Below are 24,187 nucleotides of genomic sequence, written 5' to 3'. Positions count from 1 at the left end.
CAGGGCTGAAAGACATGTACCGCCTGCTGCTGCTGGTGAATAAAATGAGGCAGCAGCCCCTCTTCACAGGCCAGTGCCTGGCTGCCTACATCAAAGCAGGGACTTACCTCTGAGCACACATCTCCACACCTTCCCTCAGCTCACCTGTATGGTCCACAATGCAGCTCTCTCCATCAGGCTGGTTCCAAGTTGTTTGTTGGGTTTGGGGAAGGGGTGTTTATGTGGTGTGGCTTTGGGTTAGAGATAGATGGGAGCACAAGGTAGGGCTGATATGATAGGGTGACAAGCCGGGACGTCGCCAGTAGCCAGGAACCCTGCCCTTTTGTCCTCAGAGAGTGCCTCAAAGCACTCTTATACATCCTCTCAAATTCTGCAGGTGAAAAACTGTGTGACATCTTGCCCATACACCTCTACATTTGCTAATCTTGAAGGTCCCTTTGCCTGCTTGTACTGCTACTTCCATAGTTGTGATGCAACTCGTATCCTACCTGTCACACATGACGATAATAACAGCAGTGAGAGATTAGCAGTGGTGAGTGGGGTGTCCTACAGTCAAGTTAGACCCCATACTTCTAACCAGTTGTATTTCTTGGAAGGGGTTCTTAGCAAATATATGCTCGCTACCTAAACATGCCATGGAACTCTGGGAACTGGTGAGCTCTGACTCTCCAGATTTAGGTTTCCTAAAGGAAACATGGCTTAAACCCACCTCAATGCCTGATATTGCCCCTTCCTGAGAATTATCGGATTCTCAGACTTGACAGAGATAAGAAAGTGGGCGGTGGTGTTGCTATAATATATAAAGATGCGCTGAAAGTTTCAATTATTGACGCCATGTCAGACAATACGTTGGAAATTTGTATATTTAAAACTGAACTGACACCCCAGGAAAATCTAAAGGGAGATCTTATTTAACAGCTTCCTGAGCCACTCAAAGATTTCAATTTAAAAATAATGGAGAAAATTGCCCCTCACACTTTTACCTCCAAACATTTTCTACTACAAGGGGATTTTAATATTCATAGCGAAGATAGTTAGAACACAGATGCTGTTAACATCCTGGCCGATATGGCCTCCCTGGGCTTGTTGAAGATCAATTCTGACCCTACACACTCGGCAGGTCATACCCTTGACATCATAGTCACAAATTCATCCTTCATACTTTCTGATCCCCCTTGCCCTCTGATATGGTCAGATAATTTTCCGATTCCAATTCGAATCAACTATTGCCTTAGAAACCAAACTGGCATATGTTCTCTGAATAGTCTCCGTAGGTGATGGCATAAGGTCATGTATGACTCTTTTAGCAAAATATTTGTTTCTCCTGTTTTTAATGAACATATGGACAGTACAAAAAAGCTTAGGGTTGTTAATGATGCCATCACTTCAATGATAGACATTTTGGCTCCTATGAAAAATCATAAGAGTAAAACTTAAAAAAAAAGTGCAGATTGGTATACTGCTAACTTACGCAGTGAAAAATCCAGATGAAAACACCTGGAAAAAATCTGGCGCAAATCCCATTCGGAAACTGAGAAGCTTAACTATAAAGCGGCCCTCACCGTTGATCATAAGAACTTAAAAAAGGCACAGAAAGATCATGTGATGATTAAACTCAAACAGGCAGGAAACTCAACTAAAGAACTTTACAAAATTCTTAACTCCTTCACCAATCCCACGGCTTGCTCTCAGCAGATTCTCCCTCCCTTCTCAGGGACTATGTGACAGTTTAGCTATGTATTTTGACGATAAAATTAACTTAATCTGCAACCAATGCCCTCAAAATTTGTGTCACTCTGACCCTTCTAATTCTGGACCCTCAACTCTAAGAAATTTGAGAAAAGGCTTTATACATTTCAATGCCATCCATATCTCTCAGGTGGAAGCCATGCTTACAGTAGCGAAATCTGGATCACCTCTAGATGTGATGCCGGCGCAAATATTCGCTCTATTTGCACCTCTCCTGGCCCCCTCCATTTGTGAGATTCTCAACTCTTCTTTATGTGAAGGAGTCATGCCACTTGATTGGAAGGCCGCTCAAGTGCTACCAATTAAGAAGAATGGTCAGTTATCTGCCGAAGTGCTCTCTAATTATCGCCTCATCTCACTTCTACCGCTTATGAGTAAAATGGCGGAGGGGTATGTCAATACTCAGTTAATGGGTTTCCTTGAATCCCAAGACATCCACTGTGGGTTTAGACCAAATCATTCTACAGAGACTTCCCTCATTGGGGTCACGGCGGGTCTTTATCAAGACAGGGGGGGGGACAGGGGGGTCTGGACTCACAGGAGGCAAATGTCACACCCTGGGGGGAAGGCCGGAAGGTCAATCCCGAGTCGAAGGAATTACGCTGCTTTCTCCGGACGAGCCGAGCACCGACTGTCATAGATTGCAGTTGCTCGAGCAACCGCCGTGACCACCAATCGGGGCACACTAGGGTCGAAACGTCGACGCACAATACTGGTCAAGAAACCTCCGGGAACGGGCACAGTAACCATCTGTCTCCTTGGAGCATTAACTTAGAACTCTGACCGCCAAACCAAAAATTTTCCCCCTTTTTCCCGTGTATAATACTGTATATATTTGTAAATAAGTGTCACTGAATTTGTTGCACCATTCACTTTGCTCACCAATAGTCACTCTTCACATGTTTTTGACATTCGTTTAAACTGAAATGGAATGAAGTAATTCCGGTGTTTTGTAAATGTGACTTTGTTTCCTATATAAAAGTTTTGAACTACATCTGTTTTCAGAGAGGTTTAATCGAATTTAATTGAACTTTATTTGTTATATTGTGTTATGAGCTAACTTAGCCTTTACTCAAAAGCAATTTATTCCGTCACCCGACAGAACCATTTTTGTCTTTAATCATACCTACCCAGGTTCTGAGGGACACAGGGTTACCCCTTTTTGTTAAAACAACTAGCTACCTGGTGGACAAGTTTATAGTCTACTGCCGAAACCGTCTACTTACATCTGAAGGTAAAGGGCTGCTAGTGGTCCCCCGCTTCAGGAAAATACGAACAGGCGGCAAAACTGTAGCCTACCTTGCCCCGAAATACTGGAACACCTTGCTGGAGGATTTGCGCAAATGCCCCCGTTTTCGGCGCGTCAGGAAACTCATGAAGACGGAATTATTCCAGGGCTGATCTTTGCATCTCCTGTACCCTCTCTATGATAGCGCGGAGATACCCCTACGGGGGTGATTCCAGCGCTTTACAAATCCCTTACATACATGCTAGGGTGACATGGTAGGGCTGATAGGGTGACATGGTAGGGCTGATAAGGGGACAAGGTAGGCCTGATAGGGGGACAAGGTAGGGCTGATAGGGTGACATGGTAGGGATGAAAGGGTGACAAGGTAGGGATGATAGGGTAACATGGTAGGGCTGACAGGGTGACAAGGTAGGGATGATAGGGTGAAATGGTAGGGCTGATAGGGTGACAAGGTAGGGCTGATAGGGTGACATGGTAGGGCTGATAGGGGGACAAGGTAGTGCTGATAGGGTGACATGGTAGGGATGAAAGGGTGACACGGTAGGGCTGATAGGGTGACATTGTAGGGCTGATAGGGTGTCTAGGTAGGCTGATAGGGTTACTAGGTAGGCTGATAGGGTGACAAGGTAGGTCTGATATGGTGACAAGGTGGGGCTGATAGGGTGACAAGGTAGGGCTGATAGGGTGTCTAGGTAGGCTGATAGGGTGACATGGTAGGGCTGATAGTGTGACAAGGTAGGGCTGACAGGGTGAGACGGTAGGGCTGATAGAGTGACATGGTAGGGCTGATAGGGTGACATGGTAGGGTTGATAGGGTGACATGGTAGGGCTGATAGGGTAGGGCTGATAGAGTGCTAAAAACAGAAACAGCAGCACATTGAAAACGATTAAAAGCGCTTTAACAGAATCACCGGAGCCAGGGAAGAAAGGCGTTTCTGTTTGCAGGCATTTATGCAATCTTGTTCGCCCCTCTGAAGGCGGCACCCTGGGCCCAACTCGCTCATGCAAAAGCTGGCCCTGTTAGCAGCGCTGTGTCAATTTTATCGTGATTTCTAATTGAAACTGTCATCAAGATTATCATATCCATGTTTGAACTCTGCCGATGAATCAGAACAGGTTGCCTGGGATAATTTCCTCTTCACTGTGAACGGTATGTTTTATTGCAATTTTTGGCATATATCCAAACCGCTTGCAAAACGCATAAGGTGTTTCAAAATCTCCTTGCACAATATTGAATTAGTCATGTAATGTTATTGATTAACACCAAAAAGGTTTGTTCCCTCAGCAAGGGTTGGATTATTAACTTTGGGGCATAATCATTCACCCACTGCCTTAAAGTGAATCTATATTTGACCTTCAAACTCTGAATAATAGCCAACACTACAGCGATCAAATCCAAAAAAAGACAAGAATATTTTGTCATTAAAATTTCCAGTTTGAAATCAAGAGTGGTCTGTGCGTGTGACTTTCAGACACACATAGTTCTCCTTCCAGAAACCGACATGCTCTCTGATTCGGTATCCAAGTGGAGATGTCTGAAAGTGCTGTTGTGGTGCCTTCCTGTGCTGTTGAACCAGGTCATGGGGAGATATGCCACCTCTCGTCTGTCTACATTGTTAATTTTTCGCTGCTATTCTAATCGAGTAATAGCATATATTCTGTGATAGGCTATTAAATTGATGGTTGTATTCTTCCGTTGTCCAGGTACAATATCTCATATTGTTAATGCAATCATGAGGTGTCTGATGCCAGAGAAAAGCGATAGGAAGACCTTTTATATCAAAGACGCTGCACAAAGTTGAACTGATAACGTGTGCGTTGATCTTTAGAACCATATTTTCCTTGGATAGTAAGACTGCAGCCAGCACCTTCACAGCCGTGGGAGAATGGGCAGCTCATTAATGTTTGACCGCTTTATCGACTCGTTCGTTTCAGATTTCTTCTAGTTCGGTTCATGTCTTCACAGTGGTGCTCACTAGCGTGTCGCTGCCACGATTATGTTAATACAGCATCAGGTGGGGGCCAACTCTAAGCTAACTCAATGTTAGTAGAAACTATGGGGCATATCATCAAGGGCCTTAATTCATGTGTTAGCGACTTTTTCCGGTTGCTAACGCATGAATTAATTATCGCCCTATTATCAATGCGTCGCTAACTCCGGTTAGCGACCCATTTCATGCGTTATTCATCGCCCCCACGTTGGAGACGATGAATAACGCTCTTGAGATGCAGGGTGGGCGTTCCCACGTCCAACCACATGTAAAATGTGGTTGGAGGTGGGATTGCCTTATTCACAAGGCAGGCCTTGGGAGAAGGAGACCTGCGATAAACGTGTCTATCGCAGGTCTCCCAACGCCTGCTTTTAGTATGTGTTAGGCATTGCTAACATGAGGGAGTGGATCATAAAGCTGAATCCACCCCCCCATATTATCAAGGCACACATTAGCGCGTGAAAACAGCGCTTGTTTTCACGCGCTAATGAGACCTATCGACGATTTCACATCGGCTGTTGGCTTTAGCGTTGAGAATCCGCTGCTAACAGGCGATGTGAAATCGGCGATAGATTTTTCCACGTTATCAACGTTGTGCAATATTTTTTGCACAGCGTTGATAATATGCCCCTATATTTATTTGAGTTGCTTACAATTTCAGCCTATATGTAATACCATGTGCTGTTAGTATTTAGTGATTTAAGATGCCACCATACCTTTGTCTTGTGTTCTCATTGTTAGAAATCGTATACTTTCTTCTAATGCTGTGCATTCTTTTTTTATGAAGGAGATAGATGCACTCATGGGCAGCATCCTTTATTGATACCTGAGGAAAGCGCTGAGAATCTAGGAATGTAGGGTCTCTTGTTGCAGGCGGACACTTTGGGCATCTTTTAATTGTGGGTTTCTAAAGCGCTAGAATCGACTCCCCAAGGAGTATCTCTGCGCTGTAGACCGCTGGGGAACCCATCCTGGCTTTCCCTGTGAGATGGTCCCTACTGGGTATCTCCAAGGTGAAACCAGGCATCCCCTGCGTATGTGGGGGGCCGCTGTGGAGATGAGGCAAGCTAATGCCCAGAGTTGCTGAGTGTGATCCCTGGTTAGAGTAGGCACCGAGGCGAGAATTATCGAGTCCGCTGATCCTGGTCCCCGACCCTGCCGCGTCGGGGATAGAACCCTGGTCCCGGGCCGTCCTCTGCTTCCGGGTCTGCCGCCTCTAACCAGTGAGCCACACCACACACTACTTTTAAACCCTGGCATTGGTAGAAAATAATTGTGAAGGATTTGTTGGCCTGTTTTACACGAGCTAGAGTTGAGCACAAATTGGGTTCTCTTTGTTTTGTGCCACACTTACTACCAGAAAGGTGGCACAGAATAAGGAAACATTTGCAGACATCATAGGCAAACATGGGCACAAATGCTGTTTGCTATGGGCCTCCAATGCTTTTTTTTAAAAAACAAAACACTGAGGACACCTGGCGCAGATGCAGTGCTGACTGAGGAGGTTGTTCACAAGGGTCTTAAATACCCCCTCTCTAAAAACACCTGCTCTGAATAGGTCTTCTGATCATTTTCTTTCCTGCTTGAATATCCATGGGTTAGAGCACTAAGTGCTGCTGATCCCACGTTTGTGCAAGAGCTGGGGAACCACACATCTGCTGCTGGAGGTCATTGTGCTTCTTGTTGTAGTTTTTTATGCTTCAGACTTCCGTGTTTTTCTGCTCTTCTGTTGAAGGATCTGAGGGGTTCCCAGTCGGTAAGGAAATGGCGTAAGCACCCCTCCAGTCCCCTGCAGAATAGGGAACTGGAGTTTGAGGTTGAATTACACCTGGTCTGCTTCCCTGCTGGTCACCTGCGTGAATTGTACATGCGAGGTGCATCTCTGCTGAGACGGGGTTTTCAACACTATTTGAGCGTGGCATGCAAATCTGCAGTTCTAGTGTTTAGGGCAGAACTCCGCCAAGAAAATTTAGGAATAAAATGGCAAAAATGGTGCATTTTACGTGACTTTTTTTTCATTATATATTCAATTGTATTATTTTTTCAAGCATAGTAAATGATGACCTTACAGTGCACCAGGATACGGCAATCTTTATTGGAGCTCTGCAATGATTCCTCACTATCACCCTCCAACAGTGCCCCTCATCTCTCCATAGCCCTTCTTTTACATGCATTTCTGTTGTTTTATAGCACCTCTCATACCAGTGTAGGGTGTCAGAGCACTTTACATATCACACACACACATATGCTCACACACACACACAGATAATGAATCAGATGTGTGTAAATCAGTCTATAGGAAATATTACTAAAGGCAAAAGGGACTAGAAGTTGTAGGATTCAAATGTATTCCATACTGTTAAGCTTTTTTTTAAGATTGGTAGGTCTGGGAAGCACAAACTCGGGATTCAGAATGTAACACAGTAATTAGGGTTGACTTTACTAATAAGAATTTCTTTCTACCCCTTTTAGCAAAATTAGGATAATGAAAGACAGGAAAAACCATAACTTTCAAACCCAGATTATGATTATAATTTATGAACTGCACAGTAACAAAAGGATCTCTGTGACAGAAGCGGTAAACCACCGAGCTTTGCACATAAACTACTGTTCTGTGATCTGCATATTACACACTGTTTGCAGCAGGCATGTTAATCCTCTGCGCTAACTTAGATGAGTGAAAGCTGCCAGCACACAAAAATCCCATCTCTCTCCAGCTGGTACATTAATCACCAGAGTTACCTTGACACTTTTATTGTTGCCTGAAAACTGTTGGATAAACAAGGCTTCCTGCATTGCTTTTAAAACTGCTGCATTGCCACAAAACTAGCCCCCACTAACAAAACCGGCCCACCACTGTCCAGCCTCCTGAGGAAAAGTCTGATGCCCAGGACGGCCATTCAGGCATTGAAACAACTTTTTTAAATTCTGCACTCTGCTTGTATATGACGCCATCGAATTGCTAGAAGCATGAAACACATGTAAAGCCGCTTCATACTTCCTCTATGTGGCTTTTAACAGTTTATATAACTGTCCTTGGTAAAAAGAGGATTTGAGAGCAGCAGTCAAATAAATCAGCAATTATCATTTTGTTTCCAATCCTATTGCTGTATAATCCAGTCGAATTAAGGTCCTCTGCAGATTGACTGATATCTGTTCGTTTAAGCTTAACTCGCTGCTGTGGGTGGCTGTATGAGCTCTAACCGACGAGGCAGATTATGGGAAGTGCAGTACACATTTAACAGCAGTACTAGTTTCAGGATCTTCTTAAGGATTTTGGGGGCCCCAAGCAAGAAACATGTTGGAGTCTCCTGTAAAGAACATTTTTTGAATTCTATTGCCAGTTTCCTCCTAATTTAAGCCACCTTAATTCCTTACAATGCTAAATGTGTAATCTTTCAGAATCTGGGTCACACAAAAATCGTTGAAATATGGCTTGTCCGTGACCCCAAAAGTTCTTAAAGTGACTCTGGGGAGAAGGAGACCGAGTCACAGATAGAGGTAAGCATAGAGGGAGAGGGATTTAGATGGAGAAATAGAATAGGTCACATAGACCGAAAATTCACTTTCTCATGCGGCCATTTGGAAGGCGTGGGCTTTGGGCAATAGCAAAAATATGTATTCTGTTGCACTCCAAAATAAAGAATGTTTTTTTCAAAGTGCTCGCTTTCAGGGCATGCCTCTTTAGCATGTTCTCTGTCTTGGAACACTCAACTGATCATGGTGTGGCGCTTCTCAAAACTTTGAGAAAAGTTAAATGGCGCACAACCAGCCACTAGCCTCATAGGCTTGTTTTTCCAAAGTAAATACAGTGATCAATGTTTCAACCAAATTTTGTTGATTTTTAACGAAATCAAAAGTAATAAATCATTCACACATTCCATGTCGCAAAAAACAAAAACAATTATAAAACGTTTCCATATTTCTTAATGTTTACACACATTTTTCATATGGGACATTCTTATCTCATCAACACGATAGTGGTTGTTGGCCCGAGTACTGAACATATCCCAAATGCATTTTGGCTTTTTAGGTCCTTCATCAGGGGAGATATACTGTACATAATTGAATATGATTTGGCCACGGAAACACATACTGACTGAAACAAATCATAGAAACAGGAGCAACTGTCACAGGAATGAAAGTACCAAAATATTAACACGAAATAATAACCTTCAAGTGTGGTAGCGCAACTTTCATATTGTACAAGTACTAATACCAATCTGCGTGAACCCGTGCTGACAAGTAAACTTCCAAGTCAACCTTGAAAATAATAGTCAAACATTGGTGGAAACACCCACTGGTGTGCTTCTCCAGTGTGTCTAATAGGCAGAAAATCACCTAAACACTATAAAGTAAATACTATCATTCCCAAGAGTGCCAAATCCACGTTTGACAAACATACAGTAGTGCCGTAAAATCAGATGAGCACACACTCCACAGCCACATGTGTAAATCCCTGTTATAGGTCAAACAGGCCAAGAAGTCTGAAGGGAACAGATGCTGCTCTCGTAGGCCAAAAGCCATCAATTTGTGCATGCTCTATTGGTATCATACTAGGAAAGAAGACAAGTGTTTACCGAGAGAAACAGCAAGCCTGTCCAATTTCAAACCTTGTCAGGTTCTGTTCATTACTCAAACACCTCCTGTTTCTCTTTTCATAAAAACTAACCGATCACGTGTTTAAACTGTGCTCCAATAAAGGCGCCATATTGGAAAATATTTGTTTCACCGCTATCCGTTACAGGTGCTGAAAAAGCTTTTGTAAATGTAGAGGTGGGAGAGCCAGCAAATTAACAGGGAGAATCGAGATGAGCCATGGTTCTCGCTCAGATCTCAGAGCACATGCACGAGCCGAGCCCTGTAAATACGTGCTATATAAATCAAACAAACAACTTAAAATATTATAAAGTCTTATCAAAGTTCAAAAAAGTTTCTTTCTTTAACACGTGGAAGCTTTGACATTATATGGGCTCATTATAAATCAAATACCAATACATAGACATAACAGCTTCGTCTAGAACCTAACCACAAATCATTTTGTACAGCTTTTGAAACGTGCTCTGCCCGTACTTCCTAGGTTTCTGACTCTCGGCTAGCGCTATGAGACCTACCTGTGATATATTTGCGTTTAATAAATACCAATACATAGACATATAGCACTCCACTGAGCAGTCTTTATTGAAAGTGATCATTTTGTACAACTGGTAGTCTGAACTTACGTATTCGAAAGTGCTTCCATAGGCGAAAATGAAGAAAAACGAGTTTTGGTGAAATAAAATATTTGCCTAAGACCACACAATTTAAGAGGGAAAGCTGCAATTCTTACAGGATTTCAGTTTTCCCTCTGTGCAAATCAGCCAGTAAATAGGTAACTATCTAACTGTCTTTCCCTATGATAAGAGTTGGTTTTACCTCGTAGTACATTCTTCTACCTAAAGGTATTGAAGTGCTTACATGAGCACTAGTTACATTACTCAAGGTCACTTGCATTGTTTATAGGTATGGGGAGATTCAGTTTTTCCCAGAATCACATGATATTAAGCCGAAGCCAAGGCTCGAACCTGGTTCTGAGGTCCATAGGCGGCCGCTCTGCCTGTAACACCACAACCTAGGTAAAAGGAGGGAGGCAGAGAGTCCACACGAAAGCTCGGCTCGTTATGAGCTCGAGGTTCCACAGGACCTTGAACTGAGGCAGAGCCAAGCTTCAGGCTCGAGTCTGACTCAATCTTTCAGTGTCTTGCCCACCTCAATGTAAGTGTGTTACATAGAATTAAAGAAGTAAAAGCTTACTCTGAGAATCAGCAGACCCACTCCGTGCCAGGTTTCATTCAATAACAAAAAGCCTCTTGGTTTTCTTTTCACAACAACTCAAGCAGGTCTCATGTTAAGATTGTAAGCCTGCACCACAATTTGCGCCACCTTGAATAGATTTATTTCGCCACTCTCGTGTGAATCCTGATGTTGGAAAGTCTTCTTTAAAGTGTTATGAGACACCAGAAACAGTGCCTACGTAAATGATGTTAATGTGTGATAAGTGCATGTGAAACAGTGTCCCTCAGTGTTAAACTGGTATTCACCCCCTACCTAAACAGATTAATAGACCTCGCCGAATATGGTGAAATAAATCTGGTTAGAAAACAATGCCCTTCATAATTCATAAATGTAACCACTCACAGCCAACATTACAAATAACACAGCAGTCGTTGGAAGTTCATAAAAAGAAAAGACTTCTCCAGAGAGAGATGGTATGGACCAAATTATTGGACACTTCACAGCCTGTGAGACTAAATGCCATGCCGCAAATGTGTTATTTGTGATGTTGTCCTTAGGTGATAGTCGTTATCTACTGAGACCTTTAATGTGTCTAGTGATCAGTATGAAAAACTGCATGAAAGTACAGTTTTAATCTACTAAAGTCTAGCCTCAAACAGTTATGATTTTATTATTTTTTACCCGTGTTCTGTGGCACTGTTTTTTAAAAATTAAAAACCTATAAAAAGTTTAATGTCTTTCCTAAATATTAACAAAAAATCATTGGAGCAGAAAGCATGTTGGCGAAAGTGTTCCTGCTTCAGGTTCATTCCCAGAAGCATTTGTAAAGGGTACGTGCTCCCACAAATTACTTTGATGAAACCCTTTGCCCTAGAGCCGGACCAAATGTGGAAAATTTTACAGCCATATCATGTCTCTGGCACAAGGAAGCGCTTGGCTCCATCCGGCTCCTGCTTAAAAATAAAAGGCAAAGGTGTGCACCAACCAGCGGCGGCCAGCACAGGTAAGCGCAGGGCTGTGGAGCAGGGCGCGGCAGGGGGGGCATCCGACAGACGACGGAATAGGTATTATTTATTTATATAATTATACCTATTCCATCGTCTGTCGACTCCCCCGCTGTTCCGCCCCACCACCGCACCACGTTTACCTGTGCTGGCCGCCGCTGGCACTAACAAGCAGGGTCAGAAGGCATCGCATTGTCACTCCTGGCGCAGCAGCCTTGTTCTCTTGATCCCTGGCGCAACTCACAGTGCATGAACATTACAGCATCGACTTCACCATCTCAGGACCCACCAATCTGGCTCAGTGCCCCACCCTCGATCCACTTGCAGGGACTGGAAAAATATATCAGAAGACCAGTGAGACAACACTCTCTGTTCACACCTCCCAGACTCTACACCAGACCCAGAACAAGCAGCAAAAAACTTTACCCAGTGGATCACAGAATGCGCAGACACTATTGCTCCTACCAAGACAGCCAAGTCCAAAAGACCAACCAAAGAGCCAGCTGGTTCACCAAGGAACTGCAATTTACCTAGTGCAACTGCTGGAAACTAGAAAGTAATTGGCACATTAACAAAAAGACAGAGAACCACACCGCCTTCAGGACAGTAATCAACCAGTACCACTGCCTCCTGAAAGAAACCAAGAAAGATGCCCTAGTCGACCACATCGAAGCCGGCACCAACCACAGCAAGGAACTCTTTGCCATGGTAAAGGAGTTCTCCAATCCCGCCACCACGAGAACAGCATTACACTCCCCCCACCCCAGGAACTGTGCGACAACCTTGGTGACTTCTTAGATCACGGTCATCTACGAAAACTTCGAACGACAACCCTCCGCCACTCACTAGCTCACACCCATGAATACCAACCCCGAATACCTGCTCACCCACTGGAACCTCTTCACCGCGCAAGGCACTATCTCCAACATGAATTCTGTGCGCTTGGGAGCACCCATAGACCTCTGCCCCCACCACATCTTCAACCTCGTAAGAAAATTGTCAGCGAGCTCAGAAAAGTCCTAAACACCTCCATCAACTCAGCCTCCTCCCTTAAGGACTGGAAACTACTTCAGAAAAAACCATCTGCCAACCCAGCCGAACTGAAGAACTACTGACCCATCTCTCTTCTCCCATATTCAGCAAAGGTACTCGAGAAAATGATCAACCAGCAACTCACCCAACACCTGGAATGCCACAACCTCCTAAACCCCTCCCAATCTAGATTTCAAACCAATTACATCACCGAGACAACCCTGATTGCAGCCACTGATGACATCAGGGCCCTCCTGGACCGCGGAGAAACAGCAGCCCTTATCCTCCTGAACCTTTCAGCCGCATCTTACACCGTCTCCCATCACATCCTGATCAACAGATTTCACCACATCGGGATCCATGGAGACGCTCTGAACTGTGAATTGCATCATACGTCGCTGGCTGGATGAAGGTCAATGACCTCAAACTCAACTCAGACAAGTCGGACGTCCTCATCTTCGGGAACAACACCTCGACATGGAACAATGCATGGAGGCCTGCTCAACTCGGCTCACCTCCCGCCCCAACAGACCACACCCGCAACCTTGACATCATCCTAGACAGCAGGCTATCTATGAAGAAACAAGTGCATACAGGCTCCACTGCCTGCTTCCACACCCTTCGCGTGCTCTGCAGGATCTTTCGGTGGCTCCCATTCAATACCATAAGGACTGTCACTCAGGCCCTCATCACCAGCAGACTGGATTACTGAAACATACTCTGTAGGACTTACTGTACGCCTCCATATGATAAAAAAAACTCAGTGGCTAAACTCACCCTCGACTCACATCACATCACACCCCACCTCAAGAAACAACACTGCCTCCCGATCCAGAAGAGAGGACAGTTCAAGATGCTGACCCAAGCCTACAAGGCCCTACATAATGAGGGACCAGCATACATCAACAAACGCCTCACCTTCCACCAAACGACCAGACACCTTCAATCTGCTTCCCATTCCCTTGCAAAAATCCCACTGATCCTCCTAAGCAACAGCGGAGGACGCTCCTTCTCACACGTTGCATCTATGGCATGGAACAACATTCCCCTACACCTCAGGACTGCACTGTCACTTCAACAATTCAGGAGAGAACTCAAAGCCCGGATGTTCGAATGAACAACCCACCCCGCAGCAGCAAACATTTCCAGCGCTTCGAGAACCTCACAGCCGATTTGCCGTGCTCTATAAATGCTGAATTATTGATTGATTCTGTAAGTTGGAAGGCAATGTAAAAACAGTTTTTACCATTATTTTCCAGCTGCGATACATTGCAGAATAGTTTACATTATCTTTCAGATCTCTCACCACGCCGTACAGTTTTTACCTCGTGACTGTTACATCAGCCTGCTATCTGAACCTAAACAGACATAACCAGTAGGTTTACATCCGACAGAAGGTAACCTGTGCCACGGTAGAAGATCTGTGCACCCAATATCTCTGACGCGCTATGCCATTTTGCTGACAAGTCTGTTCTGCCCCTTTTGGGACCTCGTAGATTGCCAAATAGTTGTTATCTCAAGTATTGAAGTGACGGCGAACACCAGTTTATCACAGGTCATTTAGTGTTCTCGATTACTGATTGCAATCTTTATGGCTATCAGGCAAGTGGGTTGGTAGATTTGGTTCTCGGATGACATCGGAAACCTTTGCCCATTCTGGGCAACCTTTCCTTTCACTGGCATGTTCTGCTCTGATCTGTTGCATAGCTGTCATGTGTCAGGGTTTCCAAACTGACGAGAGAAGCGTGATTAATGGCTACACAAACTCCTGAGATGGCCCAAGCCGTTAGATCTGTTTTCTGCTCTACGTCTCTCTACAGATCTGCACAGCGCCGGGACACTCTGCTTGAGTAGCCGCGCGCTATATAAACCACATAAAAAAAAAAATAAAAAAAAATCTGTCCTACTATTCCACGGGGCTGCTCCACGTTGGTTTGTACAAATATAGGGGTATATTATCAAGGGGGTTTATCTCCGCTTTTTTGGCTTTAAAAGCCAAGAAAGCGGAGATAAAATTATCTCCCTATTACCAAGCTGTCGCTAACACCAGTTAGTGACAGCTAATAGGAGATAGCGACCATCTTGGGCCCCGCTTTGCATGTCAGTGATATTTATCACTAATGACATGCAAAGTGGGCGTGCCAAGATGTTAGCGACTGGAAACAGTCGCTAACATCGCTATCTCCTATTACCAACTTTTGGAGATATTCGCGCTAAGCGCGAATATCTCCAAAAGCTAACACCTGCCCTGAGCAGTTCTTCACCATGTTATCCAATGAGAGGTGGATAACATGGCTAAGAGCATTTGCTCGATAATGCATGAATATCGCTGACTTTTCAGCGATATTCATGCATTGCGGCCGTTTTTTATCGCATTTGCGATAAACCTTGCTAATAGCAAGGTTTATCTGCGATAAAAATCGCCGATGTGCGGCGATAATTTTTGTCTCTAAACAAGTTAGAGACAAAAATTATCGCTAGTTGTTGGTAATATGCCCCATAGTACCTTACACTGGTGTGAACACATTTTGCACGATTCACACCTCGACTATTGAACTTAAAACCCTTCATATAGCAGGAGCTTCCATAGGTTCCTAGTCCCCCATAGTCAAGGAAGGTTATTTTCAATTTGCCTTTTTCTGTATTACATTAAGTTTGGGTGAATGTGATTCTCAGGACCACGGTCACCTTATTGTAACTGATTAGGGATAGAGGGCCACATGTGTGACTGCCAGGTTTTGCGACTCGCAAATTGCGATTCTTAGCGACTCGCAATTTTGCAAGTCGCAAAACCTAATGTACAACAGTATCTCAGACACTGCTTGTGGTACCCAAATGGGTCGCTAGGGACCTTCCTCATTATATTTCATGAAGCAGGTTGCAAATTGCGACCCTTTGGGAATGATCAGAACTCACAGGGATTGAAGAAAATAGGATGCATTTCAAAAAAAAAAATACAAAGTTTTCTTTTCACTTTTTTGAAGTGCTGCCTGCTCTGAAAAAATGTTGGGACCCCCATTCACAAAACGGAAGGGGTCTGGAGCCCTCCCCATTTGCAAATGCCTTACCACCAATTTGAAATTGGTGGTAATCTGCAAATGTTTGCGACCGCATTCCCGATGGCAAAACATTCATACATACCAGTGCGACTCTCTATTAGGAAGGGATGTTCTCTACACTCCCCTTCCTAATAGGGATTCGCAAACCCTATTTTGTAAGTCGGTAATAGGTTACAGACTTGCAGAATAGGGTTGGTACATAGGAAAGTGCATTTTACCGGCCTGGGCCGATGGGCCGTTTGCGACCAGTATAAATGCGTTGTACATCTGGCTCATAATTGTGTGCTGGTAAACTTCATCTTTATTGAGAACCCAAGCAAAAGCAGGCCATTGATACACAAGTTATGTGGGTGACATTCCTCTGTGACTTGCAGTATACTTATAATGTATGGAAACGGGTACTTTATCTGATAAGTCATAGTAGGTCGCTCCCCATTATTCTGATTTATATGATGTACAGTGCTTGAACCCACACTTCAAGTAACTTCTTTCAGCCAATTAGCATCCCCTAAGATTTCATTCACGGCTGATGAAAAAGAGTGGGTCATTTGAACGGTAGTCAGTAATTTTCCCCTCTCCTCTTTGTCTTTCCCACGTTACTTGGAAGGGTATTTCATTTGCCCACTGTTTGGTGAAATGTTTTACTGTTCTTTCATATTTTATGTATGTTATGCAAATAGGGAGGCATGCAGGAGAAAGGTGAGATTTGGTCATGGTTGGTACAGACTAATTTAACAGCCACTGGTGAATTTGTTTTCGTTGGTTAAGAGTGATTACTTGGTTTTCTGTGGTAATTTTGCCATAACCATACTTACGATACAGTTTTTTTTTGTTTATGCACAATGCTGTGTGCTGTTCAACAGCCTTAATTCCAAACCATTTTTGGCAACTCTTGATTATGGTTTTCATTAATTTTCATAGTAGCTGTAATGAAGTATAGTTTTATACATAAAAAGTATGCTTTCGAGATCAGACATAATTGAGTCAGTGTGTGAATGGATTGCTTTACTGGTATAACCCAGCTCTGTATGCAAGAACCACTGTGTAAAATGAATGCATATCGTGCATTCAGCAGACACATGTTCAAAGGAGTAGTAAAAAAGTACAGATTTGTACATGATATGAATAGCAGATTGTGAATTGATTAAGTGGCAAACATTCAGTGCTACATGCAAAAAGCATTGTATAAACCATGTGTGCCATGTATTTGGGAGGTGCATGCAGTCGTGGCCGGCATTACTCGTGGGTGGGAGGTTGCAGGGGGAGATGGTCGTGCGGTGGTGTGTGTAAATTTTAAATAGAAACTTACCACTGGCGGTCTGGTAGCGTTGCGTCGTCCTACCAGGAAGTAGCCGCAAGTAGCCTCCCTCCCCTCCCCAAAGCCAATCACAATGCGGTGATTGGCCGGGACGCCAACCGCACAGGCGTCTATGGGGAGAAAAGGGAGAGCGTGCATGACTGGTTTGGTCGGCCCTGGGGTCGACCAACCAGTTAGCGCCCACAACATTGGGCTACTCACCCCTCCCCTGCCCTCGAGCAGGACCACCCACCCGCGCGCCCCCAACCAAACCCTTCCTCTGCTTTCTCGCAGTGCAAGAAGCAAAAACATAAAATGGTATTCATACCATTTTATGTTTCTGCCTCTCGCATTGCGAGAAAGCAGTGGGGCAACACTCCTCCACCCACACGGAGAAGCCGCCCGTGGGTGCATGTGCTTTGGTAAAGAAATGTAGAATTGTACATGAATACTATAGCTTTACAGAACTTACATATTTAAGTCAAATGCATTAGTAAAGAATAGATGTATTCATTGGCACAATTTAGCCCAGTATGCACAACCCACCTGTCAAATACATGCATGTCCTGTATTTTATAGGTACATGTTTCTGTTTGCCAACCCATGAAGAATCATCTGCACTGGAATAAGTTATAATTACGTTCACATGAATTTAAAACAAGGGTTTTTTACAAATAGATATTTAACTGCACCGGGACTTGTGACAATTGATTTAGGACTTCCTGGACAGGTTTGCTTTATTACTGTTTACCTGAAATTGTTCTACGTATGTTTCATCATTTGGTATTTTACTTTTAAATGGTGTTTTCGTGCACATAATGTTAAAACTGTGTCAGGAGAAGTTAAGATGTTTAAGCAATTAGTAAATAGCTGTAGATTTACTTGAGTGAGTAAAGTTAGAATTTGATACTAATCACTTTGGGCCTGATTCACAAAGGTAAATATGCATGTGTGCTTCTGCTCATTTGTAGATCGACTCCTACACCTGGGCTCAAATCTTAACTTGTTTGATGTTCTCCATTTGTGATTGGAGATTTTCACCTAGATGAACCTTGAGACTCTACGCCTCTCATGTGGAGGGTGGCGACTACTACAACTGAATTTACAAGTGTAAAGTTATTATTCTCATACTACTACCTGTTTGTAGAAAACAGGAAACCGGGGTGTAGATCTCCATGATGAACACTATATTAGAACATTGGAATGTTGGGACCTCCATTGCAGACAATGGAGTGCTCCCTGCTTCTACGGGCCGGTAAAGGCCCGCAGAGCAACATTCCAATGTTCTACAAAGGCTTCTCGAAGTTCGAGGGGATTTATATCCCCTCGAGCTTTGAGAACCCTTTGTTTAATTTGTTAGAACATTCTGCCCTCTAGTGGCAGAATGTTCTAATAGCCTTATAGCCCTTCGTAGCAGGACTATACGGCTATTAAAGTCCCGCTGTTTCGTTAAAGTCCCTCGCATTCGGCTCGGGCCTTTAACGATTCAGCGGGCCTTTAATAGCCGGTATAGCCCGCTACGGCGGGCTATAAGGCTATAATAAAATTTATTAAAGATATTCTTTATTACAAATATAATATTGAGAGACAAAAATATATTATTTTTTTTAAATATTATTTTTTAAACATTTTGTCATTTAAATCTGCCACCCTCCATACATTTTTATGTTTTCCTAATTTGTAACAAATGTGATTTTAAGTTAGGGCTTTAATGAACTTAAAAAAATATTTACACTTTTAAACTTTTAAAGTTAAAATATAATTTACTTTATTTTAAATGTAAGTATATCACTAAATTAAGCAAAATAATAAAATATAATCTAAATTGTATTTAATTGTTTTCAGTTGATTCTCTCCATCTATATTGAGAGACAGAACAGAAACAAAATGATGAAATGTCATCTTAATTATATTTAATTATTTTCAGTTCTATCTCTCTCCATCTATATGTAGAGAGAGAGACCTGAAAATAAATAAATATAATTAAGATTACAATGTATTATTTTGTTTAATTTAGTAATACACATAATTTAGTAATGCACACAGATATATAAATCTATATCTATCTATCTATCATCTATCTATCTATCTATCTATCTATCTATCTATCTATCTATCTAAACTATTATTATTATTAGAAATAATGTATTTCACATTGTTTCCTATGGGGTTTTATAATGTTATAGCTTGCATCATTGTTTTCAATGGGAGTGTGTTGTAGTACTAATAAGTGGTTGACTATGTGTTTTGCTAGACTTAATCCAAGGCTGGTCTGGGGTGTGTTTATGCCTGTTTTATCACTATTAGGGCTATAGAAGAATTAGTAGTGCATTTACTGAACTTCAGATGTCTTACGCTTATGTGGGAGTGTTTTTTGTATTGGCATGTTCGTTCCTAAACACATTCCTAAATTTCCTTACAGCTCTCCCATTTAGTAGAAACTATTGCTCATCTTCCAATAGCTCCCCCCTTTGCCTCCCTCATTTACTACTGTAATGCATACTTATGTGTGGGGAGAGGTGGAGGTGGAGATCTCCAGACGTACCTTTGTGAATTGCTTATTTGGTAAGTAATACTATTGGAGTAGCACTTTACATCTTCCAAAATGTCTTTTGTGAATCTGGCTCTTTATGATAAGTCATATCTAGCTAAGCTTGGAATACAAATGTGTCCAAGTTAAAACTAATTGACACAAAACCTTCGGTTAAGGTTGCACATTTCATTGAATTGAATCGGGATAAAACTAGCATGTTCCCTTGATGTCGTTAACTGTTGTCTGCAGCATTGCACCCCTGAGAGTAAGTAGCTACCAGATTGTATACTGAGGGGTGGGAAAGTAGGTTTCAAAATATTTCTCACACATTTTAATTGTTTCCTTTGTTTCCTGTAACTGCCTTTTGTAGATAAATCAGCCACTCGATGGGGATTAACAGTGGAGCACCTCTTTGTGTCGCCTTTGCAAGCCGCTGCAGCCAGACCAACAACTTTACCACTTCTTCTATAGAAATTATGAAACTTGTATTAACTGAATGGCAATTATGGATTTTTAACTCTAATTCACAGTAAACCGTCAAGCCATATGTTGGAATTTCTACCAAATATAATTGTTTTGCTGGCACATTTCGTACTTGCTTGAGAAGTTGCGGAAAATTTACTTGATTAAAGAGGAAAATAAGTATTACGTGCTCGAGGAACACGACGCAAGAAGCTGAAAAGAAGAGATCATTATTTATCTTTCAAGATATATGATAGTGTTATTATTTATATAGATAATATAGGAAGATATATTTTTGTGGTAATGAAAATGGCTCCCCAGAATGCTGACTCGGAATCTATGCAAGTTCAAGAGCTACCTGTGACACACGTAAAGAAAGAGGCGAATAAGGAAAATGAGAGTCGCGATGAGACCATAAGCGAAAGTTCCATTGACCGGATCCCGATTCGCCTATGGGTGATGCATGGCGCTGTCATGTTCGGCAGAGAGTTTTGCTATGCTATGGAGACAGCCTTAGTTACACCTGTATTGTTGCAAATAGGTAAGTGAGACAAAATTATGCTTCTTTATGTTTTAATCGGACCTAATGATGCAAACTGCTTTCACTGATTGTAAGGATATAAATAGCAATGGGGTTGAGTGATTCTGACTGTTGCATTTTGGGAGATTTGTGACTGGGTTTGATGTCCGTTTTACCGCTGCCTATTGTTTCCTGTTTGTGGGTTACCTCTCCTGTGGTGGAGGCTTCAACTGCTCAAAAATGAATCCCCTGGCCTTCTGGGGACATGCACTTGTTGGGATGTCTCCAGCTGCAAAACCTGGATTCCTGTAGTACCAGATGGCCTATCCAAACCTTATTGAGCCACGGAGGTGTGTTTCTGCCTTGAAAAAACACAGTCAGGGTTAGACCAATCTGGGGTTCTAAGGCTCCTCGAGTTGGCTTCCCCTCCTCCAGAGTCCTGGACATGTTGGTTTTGGTGTTGTCTTGGTCCTGTGCTGTACCTGACTTTGCAGTCGACCTGTAGTCTTAACACGATAGGTCCCAGTCTCACCTCCTGTTCTCTGTCCGAGATCAAGCAATGGCTTTTCCCGAGGCGTTGATGCCATTCAGTACATTTGTACGAGGTGTCAAGAGCAGGAGACAGGATTCTGATGCAAAATTAGCCCATGCTTGTGAATGCTAAGATATCTTCCTAGATAACCAAAGTTCATTTTAAGTCTCGATTGTGGAAGACCTTTGTAGACTAAAACGGACAATGGACTTAGAGCCTACGTATTGCTTCAATGCATTGGCTTTATTGTCACTCTTAGTTCTTTGCTTCTTAGCAGATGAATTGTCTTTTTCTTCTGCTTGTTTTTATCTCTCTTCTGGAACAAAGCCTCTTTACCATCCTTTTGCCTGTCTGACTTGTTCCATTTCACTGTTCACATTTAGGGAGCTACCCTTTTCTTTGTCTTTCAGCATTCCAAGAGAGTGCTTGTTTTCTAGCTCTCTCCTTCTTGTGCTTCTTCTTCCCTAAATACATGTGCTCCCCCTCCCTCCACGTTCTCCCTTGTGTGCTGTTTTTTTTTAATATTAGGTGCCTGCCAAAAATCCATATGCTCTGTTCTTCCCCTCCCCAGCTTTTTTAATGTTAAACCCCCTCACAGCCTAAAGGACAGCCATTACTCCCATCGCCTACTCCCCTTAGCTTCCCCACCGCCGTCCCCCCTCAGCCTGCTACTTCGTTGCCCCCCACTTCTCACGTCCTTGAAATGATTTTTTTACTTTTTAGGGACAGCCAAAAGCTTCCATGCGCTGCTGGACACTCTGCTTTAAAGAAATGTACTTCTGGGCACCTGAAAATGTATTTGTTCATTTACTGCTGTCAGCCATTTGGATTGGTAAACAAAAAACTGTTATAGTGGCCAGTGTTATTCTGTAGGCGTGTGATCGCATTGTGACGCATGCGTGCCCATGCTTCATAACACGCACCTACTGAATGACGCAGCACCATGATGTCATTAAGTGAAACCACTCATAGGCATGCCATGTTGTGTATTTTTTTTTGCAGATGCTGAAAAGCATCGGCAAAAAGTATTGCCAAAGTCAGTGGGTCACAAACACGAAACCTATTGGCTCTGCCAATGCTTGTTGCTGTATTCTCTTGGTGTCTAACAGGAGTAGCATGTAAAGGAGCTCGAAGAATGGTACAACTGGGAGTCGGACACCTTCCCTAAAATGTGTCTTGGCACGGTTAATGTCCTCCATACAGTAACTGCATTGTCACTATTCTTGTTCCAAATTTCCATGTAAGTGGTGCTTGGGTCAATTTAAATATGATCCTTTTGTACTCCCATTTTTGTTTATCCCCTTTTTATCCCACCATTAAAAACAAACTTTAAGTTCAAAGTACACTCAGACCTGCTGATTACTGCCCCTTTAAAATGAACAAAAAAATTCTGAGATGTGAGAAATTCCAGCTATGAAACACCTTTATTGTTTTACCGCCCAAGCAAAAGCTGCAAGTTATGTTTTAATCCAAAAATAATGAGTCATGCGGTCCAAGAGCTGAGTTCAGCATATGCACGTTTGCAGTAGCAACTGTTACGAAATAACTGGCTGGTGGAAATTTCCATAAAAAGAGTTTGCTTAAATGATCAAACTCTGCTTATGTTCTCACTGGCAAATGTGAACTGTTTTATCAAGCAGCAGAGATGCGAGTGTTCAGCACGAGTGCCGCCGTGGAAGGGACTTTCAACAATCGCGCCCTTCCGACTCGCCACAGGGCTACATAGCTTTCATGGCTCTCTGTTGCCTTTTTAAACACACTAAAGAATACAGTTCTTTGTATTTGTAGCAAATGTAGCTCAATCTGACCAAGAAAAATCCTGTGTATTTCCTGGACCTTGGGAATTCGAAGGACTGGCCTTTCCTCCTGAAAGCATTCAGGGTAGTGAAGGCGAGTCCCTGAGACAAACATAAAGGCTTATTTAGAGTTTGGCCGATGCTGGGCGTCTACCAGGGAGTACAGGCTGTCCCGACCGCCGTATTTAAAGGGCCCGCTTCACAAAGGTAAACTTAAATGTTTGGTCTAAGAACAGAGGGGCATATTTTCAAGGACCGGTGTTAAAATTATCACCGTTTTATCGGCAGGAAACTGCCGATAAAACGGCGATAATGTGCTCGATAATACGCCCTTGTTAATTCCCATAGAAGCCCATGTTAACACAAGAACATGGGCTTCTATGGCAATTAACAAGGGCGTATTATCAAGCCCATTATCGCCGTTTTATCAGCAGATTCCTGCCGATAAAACGGCGATAATTTTAATACCGTTCCTTGATAATATGCCCCAGAGTGTCTAGCAAAAGGGCAGGCAGGACTACAGCAGTCTTTCCGCCAGACTTTAAGGAAGGCCATTACCCTGTAAACTAACTGCATCACCGAGTGGCCTTGTACATGGTAAGTAATCACTTGCAAGAAGCACCTAACAGATTGACTCTTGTAGGTGTGTGTAACATGACTTACTCAGCCATTCCATGCACAGGGTTACAGGCACAACCCCCTCCCAGCCCCCCCCCCCCCCCCCGGCTGGCCATTCCATGGTATTAGAAGTAGTGGTAAACGTGCTGGGCGGAAAGGTACCGTAAACCACGATGGACTTCCCTTTTGTATCCCACAATGGTAAGTAGCAGGGGTAAAAACACAAGGTGGAATTGACAGGGGCCGGGAGGGGCAACAACTACGCTATGATCCACTAACAGGGGCTGCATAGGGGGACTTTTCAAAATATTGGGCAGAGTTAGAGTTTGGTGCAAGAGAAGGAAGAGGAAGACCTGTCTGTATCAGGGAGGAATGAGAGGCAACTACGCAAATCAACCACCAAACCAGTTTTATTTCAAAATAACTTATTGTCGGGTCAAGGACAAAGCATTATAGTCAATGCTGCTCCTTCTGTTTGAGGTTCACTTACTCGAGAAATTATGTACAAATCTGTAAAAATACATTTATACCTCTGACAAAAACACGAGTAGAGGAGAATTGCTGTATGTA

The 24,187-nt window shown here is 43.0% G+C and overlaps 1 protein-coding gene across 2 annotated transcripts in view; it reads left to right on the top strand.

The window, feature by feature from the left end:
- SLC45A4 (solute carrier family 45 member 4) overlaps positions 1–24,187 on the top strand; it is a 344,296-nt gene that overhangs the window by 112,338 nt on the left and 207,771 nt on the right. For both annotated transcript variants that reach the window (XM_078686673.1, XM_078686674.1), the window contains exon 2: positions 20,060–20,692. In XM_078686673.1, the coding sequence (XP_078542799.1) occupies positions 20,455–20,692 (238 nt within the window). In that variant the 5' untranslated portion in view covers positions 20,060–20,454. The remainder of the gene's footprint in view (positions 1–20,059; positions 20,693–24,187) is intronic.

This window comes from Lissotriton helveticus, chromosome 4_1 (genome assembly GCF_964261635.1).
Source record: "Lissotriton helveticus chromosome 4_1, aLisHel1.1, whole genome shotgun sequence".
Lineage (NCBI taxonomy): Eukaryota > Metazoa > Chordata > Amphibia > Caudata > Salamandridae > Lissotriton > Lissotriton helveticus.
This window is presented reverse-complemented; position numbering and strand designations above follow the sequence as displayed.